The 10,647-nt window shown below is 57.0% G+C and overlaps 1 protein-coding gene and 1 non-coding gene across 2 annotated transcripts; one reads left to right on the top strand and one right to left on the bottom strand.

Moving 5' to 3' along the window:
• Window positions 1-236: 236 nt before the first annotated feature.
• On the bottom strand, window positions 237-4,830 carry LOC132477026 (uncharacterized). Its single transcript, XM_060079277.1, has 4 exons — window positions 4,780-4,830; window positions 4,531-4,591; window positions 3,762-3,988; window positions 237-878 (listed from the first exon to the last, which is right to left on the bottom strand). The coding sequence occupies exons 1-4, from the start codon at window positions 4,828-4,830 to the stop codon at window positions 237-239; spliced, it is 981 nt and encodes a 326-aa protein (XP_059935260.1).
• Window positions 4,831-10,103: 5,273 nt separating this feature from the next.
• LOC132477230 (small nucleolar RNA SNORA62/SNORA6 family) lies at window positions 10,104-10,253 on the top strand. The gene has a single exon (XR_009530246.1). It is a non-coding gene; the product is annotated as a small nucleolar RNA SNORA62/SNORA6 family (small nucleolar RNA).
• Window positions 10,254-10,647: the final 394 nt, after the last annotated feature.

Here is a 10,647-nt window from a genome sequence, read left to right as displayed (position 1 = left end):
CCAAAGCCCACAGGAACCTCGGCTGCCTGGCCTATGACCAGCAGGGGACAGCAGGATGGTCCATCTTACAGACAGAGGAGCAGGACATGGGGAGGCAGGGAGGCTCAGGAAAGCACCAGGCGGGCAACTCCTGAGGAGTATTTATAGCTGGAAAAAGGCACCCTGTGAAGACACGGGCTGTCTCGAGTCCAGAGCTGAAAGTTCGCTCTAAGTTCACAGGTGCCTTTTTGCCCGTGCTACAAACATCCTTCCTGGGGCTGTGGGGAAAATGCAGACGGATGCGTGAGAAGCGGCTTCCTGGCCTGGGACTCTGGGTGGGCCCGGCCTGGAGGGGCCTGGGGACCCCACAGGGAGTGGGGGGCAGCTGCCCAGTCATCATTCTGACTCCTGTCGCCCTCCTTTCCGGGGTTCGCCTCTGACAGCCCCCCTTCTCTAGAGCCTGCCTGTTCACTCGAGTCCAGTTGTCTTCCCAGGGGCAGTGGCATTTCAAAGGGTCCCAGAGGATGAAGAGGAGCTCGCCAGGCGGAGAGGAGGGAGGACAGCGGGCGTGGGAACCGAGGGCGCTCAGCCTCAGGGAGGGACCGTGTGCAGACATGTGAGGAGTGCAGGGCCGGGCGGGAGTGCAGTGGCTCTGGAAAGCCCCGGGGTGGGGGGCTGAGGGGCTGCTGGCGGGAGCCCAGCCAGAGGCTGCCCTGGCTGCTGCCTGGCGGCTTCACAGGAAGAGGTTTTCCTTCTTCTCCGGCTGGAGATGAGTGGAGGAGAGGGCGTGGGTGGGAGGGAGCTGGGGGGGTGTCCCCCACACCGGCCGGCTCAGGCGGAATCCAGGAGGAAGGAAGGAAGCTGCAGGCAGGCGGCGGCTTGTTGCAGTTGGAGGGCGGCTGCCCGGCCAGGCGTGCACCACACGGGCCGGGACACGCCGCAGCTCGGCCAGCCTCCCCTCTCAGCGTCCCCCTCGACGTCCTGGCTCCTTGACAGTCTCCACCATCTCCGCTGCAGGTCGGGTGGGGCGCCCCTGGGAGAAGGGGTCCAGGAGCTGGGACTTAGGTTTCATCCTCACATCTGCCTGTGACCAGCCTGGTGCTCAGCCTGTGGGGATGGAGGGATATGTCTGCAGCTGGAGGGCCTGGGACATGAGGCTTGGGCCCGAGGGAACAACCAGACAATGAAAGGACATGAGGCACCAACTCTCCCAGCAAGGGTGGGAGGCTCATCCAGCTGGAGATCAGAGTCCCTTCCTGAATCTGAGCCTCAGCGTCCTTGTCTGAGCCATGGGCCAATAGCTTGTTACAAGGCTCACCTTATCAGAGATGCTGGACACAGGTGCTCCCTGAGGGCTGTGTGGATGGATAGATGGGTGGATGGATAGATTGTTGGATACATGTGAATGGGTGGAAGAATGGGTGATGGATGGATGGATAGATGGTTGGATGGGTGGGTGGACGGATGGGTGGATGACTTGTTGGTGCAGCAGAACTTCAGAAAATGTAGAGTCAGGTACACCTGGAGAGTGTCATTAGTTCAGCAGTGTTTCCTGTGTGCCTGCTATGCGTCCATCTGTGTGCATGGCACCAGAGGAGGTGCTACATGACAAACAGAACCCGACTTTGCAGAGGGAGCTCTGGGGTTGAGCACAGCATATTCTGTTGCAGATAATGGTGACACTGGTACGCAGTGAAACCGGAGGCAGCCCCGCAGAGACAGCCTTTACCCCCTCAATACCAGGGCCAGCACAGGCACCCTGGAGAAATGAGGCTGTGGTCAGACAGGCCTGGCTGCAGGAGAGGGTCCATTGTGGGGAGGGTGGGCAGAGTCAGGACAGTGTCCTCCAGCCTGGCCAAGGATGCCCTGTGAGTGGCCGGCCCCTGAGTGTCTGGCCCTACCCCCCGGCCCCTGACCGTTGTTCCTTTTTGTGTCCCCCTCATGCCGGGCTCTGGTCAGCTCCCCATGGATGCTCCCACGTGGAGCTTTGTGAAGATCTCTTGGCACTCACTGGCTGTCCGGGACCCTCTCCCATGGACATGTGAAAACAGTGAAAGGGGAGCTGGAGGTCGGCCTCTGGGAGCACTTAGAAGGCCGCCCTGGTCTTAGGACTTTCCAGGCCTCCCTGAGGACCCCTGCCTCTCTCTCTACTTCTGGTCTCTCCTTTGGTCCCAGCCTCTGCTTCCCCGTGGCTTCTGCTCCCTTGTGTCTCGGGCTAAAATGAGGCCCTTACCTTACATCAGCTTCACGGACTGGCAATTCTTCAAGTTTCTGAGTCCAAGCCCATGACAAAGACCTGTTCCCATTGTCCAGCCATCAGTGGAGGCCTGGTTGTATTGGTCATGGGTCCACAGGCGGCCCCTGGACAGGGTGTCCTTGCATTGGCTCTTTTCTGGGTCAGGCACAGCCTGACTGGATTCCAGACCCGGAGCCATCCATGTCAGGGTCAAACGGCTCTGTCCCCAGATTCAGCACCATTAAAAGGACAGTAAAGGGACACCATGAGTAACTCCATGCTAATAAGTTCTGCAGGTGAGGAAAAAAAGGAAAAAATTATTTAAAAAACACAAACTGTCAAAACTCAACCAAGATGAAACAGAGCATTTGAATGGTCCCATAATCATGGAAGAAATTGAATTGATAATTTAGAATTTCCCCCAAAAAGAAATCTCCCAGATCCAATGGTTTCACTAGAGAATTCTACCAAAAATTTAAAGGAGTGATTATACACAATTTTACACAATTTCTTCCAGAACGTAGAAGAAGAGGGAATACTTCCCAGCCTATTCCATGAAGATGGCATTATCCTAATACCAAAACTAGACAAAGACAATATAAACACAAACACAAAAAACCACCACAGACCAATGTCTCTCATGAACTTGGGTGCAAAAATCCTCCATAAAACAAAAGCAAGTTGAATCCAACAATGTATAAAAAGAATTAGACACCAAGACCAAGTGGGATCTATTCCAAGTTTGCAAGTCTAGTCAATGTTAAAAAACCAGAAAATGTAATTTACCATATCAACAAGCTAAAAAAGAAACAGCATATCAATTGATGCAGAAAATGCCTTTGACAAAATGCAATACCCATCCATAAGAAAAACCCAAGGTGAACTGGGAGTAGGGTGAATTTCTTCAGCTTGATATGAGACGGGATTGTTCTCAAGGTTGGAGATGATCCTGCACAGCCGGAAATATTACTTACTTATAATTCGTAAACAAACAAACAAGCATTCATCATTTTTGAGCATGTACTATGCTCAGGTGTCGTCCGGAGCATTTAACATAACCATGTCCCAGGAGAGAAAACACTCCTGGTTTGCAGGAGAGGAAGCTGAGGCTCTGAGAGGCATGGGTCCCACAGCATGGGCCCCACAGCCTGGGGTCCCACAGTCTGGGTCCACACCTCCTGAGGAGGAGTCCCGGCTCCGTGTTGCCTCTGTTTCCCACTGTCCTGGACCCTGGGCAGAGTTGGGCCGTTTCTCCCACTTCTCTTTTTTTTTTTTTTTTTTTTTTTTAGCGGTACGCGGGCCTCTCACTGTTGTGGCCTCTCCCGTTGCGGAGCACAGGCTCCGGACGCGCAGGCTCAGCGGCCATGGCTCACGGGCCCAGCCGCTCCGCGGCATGTGGGATCCTCCCGGACCGGGGCACGAACCCCGTGTCCCCTGCATCGGCAAGCGGACTCTCAACCACTGCGCCACCAGGGAAGCCCATCCACTTCTCTTAACTTAATTTGGTTTCCGCTCCTGATGCTGGAGCCCAGTGGCCAAGCCTGACCTGGAGCTCCTCCTGGGAGCACAGAGGCCGTGTGATGGGGACGGAGGCCAGCAGGCCTGAGGTCTTGGGGGAGGCCCCAGCCAGGGAGCAGAGGGGCAGACAGGCTGGGCTCCTGGTGTGCAGGGCGTCTGGCCGTTCGGGGGAAGACCGAGGACGGGGAAGCCACGTCAGAGGGCCGTGGTCTTCCTCCGGCCCGGCTGGCCCTGGCCCGGCCTGGCTGTTCCCTTCTGAGCAGGGGAAGCGCAGTGAAATCACCTCATAGGCTGCCCCATTTCTTAACGATGAATAAGATGTGAAGCAGTGTCACAAGACACCCCACTAGCGGGTGCTAGGTAGAGAGCATTTACAGTACTTCTTCCAGGTGTGCTGGAAATCTCATACCGACGGTAATTAAGGCCTCCTAGTTCCAGCCCAGGCCACACTGGCCTGAAATGGCCTTTTTAGCCACTGACTTCCTTTCCCGTGGGCGTCTGGGGCCTGAGGCCTCAGGACTGCTGGGCTTCGGGGTGGGGAGAAAATGTCCCTCAGCCTCAGCTCTGAGTACCTCGTGGGTATGGGTCAGTTCAGGGCGAAAGAGGAGCCTTGGGGCTTATCCCCTCCCACCTGCCCACTCCCACCCTCTTACAAAGAGCCAAACGCCCAAGATGGGGAGGGGAGGACTCAGGAGGGAGGCCAGCGGGTCTGCGTGACACAGAGCCCAGAGCCGAGGCAGAGGAGAGGCCTGGGAGGAGGGGGCGGGGGGACACATCGCTGACTTCCAGGGACACACGTGAGTCCTGCAGGAAGCTGGCCGTCGGGCCCTGCAGCCCTGAATGGGGCCCATCCCGAGCCTGGAGCACGAGGACCCAGAAAGCATAGGGCCTTGTATCTGGCTCAGAGCCCGGAGCAGGTGCTCAGAAAGCCTCAGGCCTGGAGGCAGAGGGCATCGTTGCAGCCCAGGCTTTCCAGAGACCATCCTCTCCCTCAACCTCGCAAGGAGACCCCAGCCTCCCTCCAAGGTGCACCCCGCCCCGCCCACTGCCCCCATCTTGGCGAGCAGCAGGCACGTCAGAAGCAGACAGACTGTCATCGCCAGGGCCTCCCTCTCTCAAGACCCTTGGCTGCAGGATGGGCACTTTGAATGCGTGTCACCCAGGAGGTGACAGCCTGTCCGCCGCACTCCGCACCCAGCTGTCGGGTCACACGGCTGGGAGGGAACGGAGGGTCCCAGGGCTCGGATGGGCAGCTCTGCCCCCCGTGGCCCTCGTCTCTAGACAGTCATCTAAGAGCCACGCCGCAGGGCTGGAGCCTGGCAGGATTTTGTGCTGCAGAAAGGGAGCCAGAGCCGCTGGTTTGGGGTGTTTGTCGCACAGCAGCGGTGCCAGGGTGACATGTCTGTCCCTTGGGCTTGGGGCTGAGGCCTGCGTTCGCTTCACTCGACTGCTGGCTTCCGAGTTGGGGAGTCGCGGCGGTTCTCTGCCAGCAGCTCCCCGGAGACCCTGCCCGTGGTCACCGCCCACACCTGGGTCTGTCCCTCCTTCGTGCTCTGGCAGATACCCCTTGAACACCTGCACAGGAGGGGCCATCCTGACCACAGTGCACTGTGAGAGCCCAGACGGACAGGGCCCAGCCGTCCTGGAGGACAGACGTGCGAGGGCGGAGGGAGAAGGTCCCCGAAGGAAAGCACGTGCCTGGCTTCAGGCCGGGAAGACCCACGCTCCAGCCCAGGCCTTCTGCTCAGCCCCACCTGGAGCCCCACCTCTCGAACCCCTACACGGGCCACTCTGCCAACCTTTGCTGTCTCCTTGGACCTGCCGAGGTCCTGTTCACCTCGGGGTCTTTGCAGGTGCAGCCCTCTCTGCCCAGAAGGCCATGTCCCCCCGCCGTGCTGCTCCTCCCACCCTGCAGGAGTCCCCAGTTTCCCCTCGTGTCCTTGGCACCGACACAGTCTGGGGCTGCGTTGTTCACCTGCCTGTCTGCGGGTTTCGTGGCTGCTTCTCCCCCTGGCTCCTGAGTTTCCTGAGAGCAGGGACCATATCTTCTTGGCTGTCATGTAACCTTGGTGATAAATAACAGGCCCCCAGGAAACATTGCCGGGCACACAGGTGAGTGGGTGGTGGGCAGCAGGGAGTGAGTGGTCTGATCTGCATTCCTGAAAGGACTCTTGGAGAAAGGAAGGCCACAGAGATGGTAGAGGGGCTGCAGGCTGCCAAGGGCTCAGGAGGAGGGAAGGGCAGATGGGTGGGCACAGGGGGTTCCTCAGGGTAGCGAAATTACTCTGCACAAAACCATAACTGCATTTGTCAAAACGCTAAGAATATAAGACACCAAGAGTGAACCTATTGTAAACCACGAACTTTAGTTAATGATAAGGCTGCAATATTGGTTCGTCAGCTGTGACAAGGGGACTGAAGGCATGTGTGTGGTGGGGGTGTGTATGGGGACCCTCTGTACGTTCTGCTCAGTTTTCTGTAAACTTGAAGCAGCTCTAAAAATAATTGTCTCTTAATTTTTAAAAATCTCTCGGAAACCACAATGAGACAATTTTGCACCCACCAGAACGGCTAAAATGAAAACAGACAGTGACAAACGTTGGCGCAGACGTGGAGCAGCGGGTACTCTCCCGCCCTGTCGGTGGGAGGGACGCTGGTGGGGTCTCCAGAAGGGAGATTAGTTCCCACAGACACATGCGCAGGTGTGCACCACATACGTGTCCAGACATGTACCCATCACACCAGAGACGTCCAGGACGGGTGAGTGCCTCGTGGCCGTTTTGTATGGCAGAGTCACAGAGAAGTGACAGTGGAACGTGGACGAAAGTCATAAACTTTACAGTGAGTAATGGGAGCCAGACACGAGCACGCCCAGTGTGCAGTGAAAACAGTCAAAACCAAGGTGTGATCATGGAAGTTTCGTGTGGCTGGAGCAGGGGGCAGGGGGAGGGCCAGCCCAGGTAGGGGTCCTCACCTCCTGCTGTTGGCCCAGCAGCTGGCCCTCACAGCTGCTCCTGTTCTGGCTGAGGTCCCCCTCCGGCCTTCCCCCTCCCCTCCCCGCTCCTCATCCCCCATCTTCCCCCTCACCCTCCCCCACCCTCCCTCCCTCCTCCCCATCCCCCCCTCTTCAGGACCATGGCAAAGGCCAGCGATTTCTCTAGGGAACTGGCCTAACTGGGCAAGGACTTTTTGAACCAGACTTCAGAGTGGAATTTTTTTTCTCTCAAAATAGAGAGGAATTGGCTGTCCAGGAGTTAAAGATAGAATCCTGTGGCAAGGCCAAGGTCTGAGCGCCTGTCCCAGCTGGCAGAGAGAAAGTGCTGTGGAGGCCCGGCCGCCACTGCTCCCGGGGGCTGCGGCTGGCGCTGAGTCACATGGCTGCACCCACACTCCTCACCCTCCACCGTGGGCTGGGGCCAGCACTGAATCGGGACTCAGCGGGAGACATCCGTCCTGCGAGGCAGTAAGGGCAGGGGGCCTTGAGGGCCCTCAGTGTGAGAGCCAGGTCAACTTCCACGGAGGGTCTCTGGAGGGCTTCCTGGAGGAGGGGACCACATGGAGACAACAAAGTACGCCGGTAAGCAGGAACCTGCTGGCAGCTCAGGGCCTGGAGTTCGGGAGGTCCGACGGCAGTGCCGGACAGCCAGCTTGGGACCAGCAGGGCCCGGATGTCAGCTCTGAGGGTGCATTTTATTTGTGGACAGTGAGGAACCACTGCCAGTCGTGCAGCAAGGAGGTCAGGGGCTGGTGCCGATGAGCATCCAGCAATGGGGAGAGCCTGCCGAGGCAACGGCCCTGCTGAGGGGGGCCCAGCAGGGGCACTCAGAGTTGGGGGTCCTGGGGAACAGCGGGCCAGAGCGGGGCTCCGCGTGCCCCCCAACTCCGAAGGGAGCATGTGGGGCTCCCGACGGCCAGGTCTGGTCCATCGAGGGGTGGCCTGTCCCTAGGGTGGGGTCGCGCCCGGCCCCACACATGGCGCTCCTGAGAGGGGCAGGCCAAGGGGTGGCTCGGGGCTCGGCCAGAGACCACGGGCGGCTTCCAGCTGCCACCGCAAGTAAGGACAGATTCTCCTCACAGGAAGCCCGGGTGTGTGCTCACTGCGGTGGACTGTGTGTGTGTTTGAGGGCACATCCCCGCCGGGGGCCCGGATAGAGGGCCAGGCACCTGGGGGCCATGCAGCCCGCCCCGCACCCAGCGCCCTCTCGGCCTGTGGCCCCGGGTCCTGGGGCCACCTCAGGGCTGCACCTGGCAGAGCCCAGGCCTCCCTGCGGAGCTGGCAGGCCTGCCAGGGCTCTGACTCACCTCTCAGGGCCACTTCTTCCTGCAAAGCTGAGCGCTCTCCAGTGCCAGGCGGGAGGTGGCCTTGCACCTGGAGGGGCCCCAAGCCCCCAGAGGGAGAGCTGGGTAACGACAGGGAGGGGCCGGCCCTCGCCTCCCCACCTGTTTGCCTCGGGGCGCCTTCCCTTCCCAGCACTTCTGCAGCCTGGACCCCTTGGCTTGGTGTCTGGGAGCCCCCAACGCCCCACCTTCATTCCAGGGGCGGGGGCAGGAGGGGTGTTAGCCCACGTGGGCGTTTGTAAGCAGATGCCCCTAATGAGCCCGGAAGGCTGGCGCCCCAAATACGACATCCTGAGCTCAGTGTCAACCTCCACAGGGGCTGGTGGGCCAACCAAGCCCCTCCGTCTGCCTGAGTCATTCCAGGTCACAGAACTCACCTTCCAGGTGACGGGGAGGAAATCGAGGCTCAGACTGTTGGTCGCTGCTCGGGGCCACACTGGCAAGAGGAGGGGGAAGGACTCAAACCCAGGCCCCGCTCCCAAGTCCCTTGGCCTCTAAGGCGGCCTCTGTGGACGGGGGCAGGGCACGAGCCCAGGATGCCACGTGGTGGCTCGGGACACACACCCGAGGGAAAGAGAAAGTAAGGCCAAAGCCATGGGTGTCCCAAGGCCTGGTGTGGCCAGGGGCCTTGGGGACAAAATCCCCCATAGCCCAGCTAGGCCCTGGTCCCATGTTCCTCACCAGTGCTTGACCCTGTGGCCACTCTGCTCGGCCAGGCCCATCCACCCATCACACAACCTCTTCCCCGACTCCCTGCTGATCGACACCCACAATCTGCGTGCACAGAGGTGCCGAGACCTGTGATGTCTGGTCTCCAAGGTATGAACGCTCCTGGCCCCGGCAGGGCTGAGGTCCAGCTCTGAGCGACCCCTAGATCAGGGCTGGGAGGAGACGCCAGTGGCTCCCACCCCACCCAGGATGCTGGGGTTACGTGTCCTCCAGCTCAGGACAGGGGCTTGCAAACTTCAGCCCGAGGCCACAGACTTACACCGATTTTATCAAATAAAGTTTGACAGCAACACAGCCATGTCAATCATACAGCCCGAAAGCCTAAATATTTACTACCTGCCCATAGCATACCCATGGCATACGTGATAGCAAAATGTCAAATAATTAGGAAGCAATGAGTTTTAAGTATTAATTCGCTTTTTAAAAAACAACTTTATTGACTTATCATTTTCATACAATAAACTACACATATTTAAAGTGTAAAACTGATAAGTGACATATTGTGTATGTATATTATTTGTACATAAACATACCTGTGAAACTATCCCCACAATAAACTAGTGGACATGCCCATCACCCCGTGTTAATGTTAGTCTGTGTTTCCTAGAGTTTGTACAAGCAGAATCATGTGATGTGAACGCTCTTCCATCTGTCCCCTTTCACTCTGATCATTCTGAGATTCATCGTGCAGTACATCCCCATTCTTTTTTGTTGCTGAGCACTCTTCCATCACTGAACATACTGTAACATGTTGATCTGTTCGCCCATTGATGGATATTCAGGCTCCGTCCAATTCTGGACCGTCACAACCAAGGCACTGTGAGCACTTGGGTACAAGTCTTTGCAGGAGCTTATGGTCACTTTTCTTGGTGAGTCCCTAGGCATGGAACAGCTGGCCCACATGGCAGGTATATGTTCAAGTTTCTAAAACTTCCAGACCGTTTTACAAAGTGTTTTGTTTGTTTGTTTGTTTGTTTAATTATTTATTAATTTATTAATTTATTTTTATTTTTGGCTGCCTTGGGTCTTTGTTGCTGCGCACGGGCTTTTCTCTAGTTGCGGCGAGCGGGGGCTACTCTTCGTTGCGGTTCCCAGGTTTCTCATTGTGGTGGCTTCTCTTGTTGCAGAGCACGGGCTCTAGGCGCACAGGCTCAGTAGCTGTGGCGCACAGGCTTAGTTGCTCCGCAGCATGTGGGATCTTCCCGGACCCGGGCTCAAACCCGTGTCCCCTGCACTGGCAGGTGGATTCTTAACCACTGCACCACCAGGGAAGTCCCTACAAAGTGTTTTTTTTAAGTATTCCCCTGCACATTGTTAGAGCTTGGAGTTGAGGCAACTGGCCGATGAACTCACAAGTGTAGGTAGCGTGCTATGTGAGAGGCAAGTTTTTCGCTAACACCACAAGGGTCTCTGGCCCAGTGAGTGGAGTCTGATAATAATACTTGCTACAAATGTATGATTTTAATGTATGAAAGCTTTAAGGAGAGAGGAAAACATTTTTTAAATGGCTTGTGTTTTCTTCTGCTTTTCTCCATTATTTCTTACTCTTGGACCTCTCAGGCATTACCTGGCCATTCTGTTTTCAGACTAACTTGACGTATCCTGATGTAAGATCCTAGAAAGGGAGCTCACTCAGTGGGCCTGATGTGGTGGATGCTTGCCCGGGAAGTTCTGCGCATGCGTGGCACCATCTCCCGTGTACACCCATAGGAGGTCATGCCTGACCTCTACATCTACAGAAATCCTGAAGAGATTGAAAAGAAAGAGCAGGCAGCAGCTGAGAAGGCTGTGACCAAGGAGGAATTTCAGGGTGAATGGACTGTTCCAGCTCCAGAGTTCCCTGCTGC

Source organism: Mesoplodon densirostris, chromosome 16, assembly GCF_025265405.1.
Source record: "Mesoplodon densirostris isolate mMesDen1 chromosome 16, mMesDen1 primary haplotype, whole genome shotgun sequence".
NCBI classification, from domain to species: domain Eukaryota; kingdom Metazoa; phylum Chordata; class Mammalia; order Artiodactyla; family Ziphiidae; genus Mesoplodon; species Mesoplodon densirostris.
The sequence above is the reverse complement of the archived record's forward strand: the minus strand, read 5'-3'. Positions and strand labels throughout refer to the sequence as shown.

Excerpts from the sequence above, each read along its gene's own strand:
- LOC132477026 (XM_060079277.1), bottom strand. The coding sequence starts at position 4,830 with ATGACAGTCTGTCTGCTTCTGACGTGCCTGCTGCTCGCCAAGATGGGG. Across the intron at positions 4,592-4,779 it reads TGCTCGCCAAGATGGGGGCA|GCTCGGGATGGGCCCCATTC; the intron begins GTGGGCGGGGCG and ends CTCGTGCTCCAG. Across the intron at positions 879-3,761 it reads GCTCCCAGGAGGAGCTCCAG|CCGCCCTCCAACTGCAACAA; the intron begins GTCAGGCTTGGC and ends CTGGCCGGGCAG.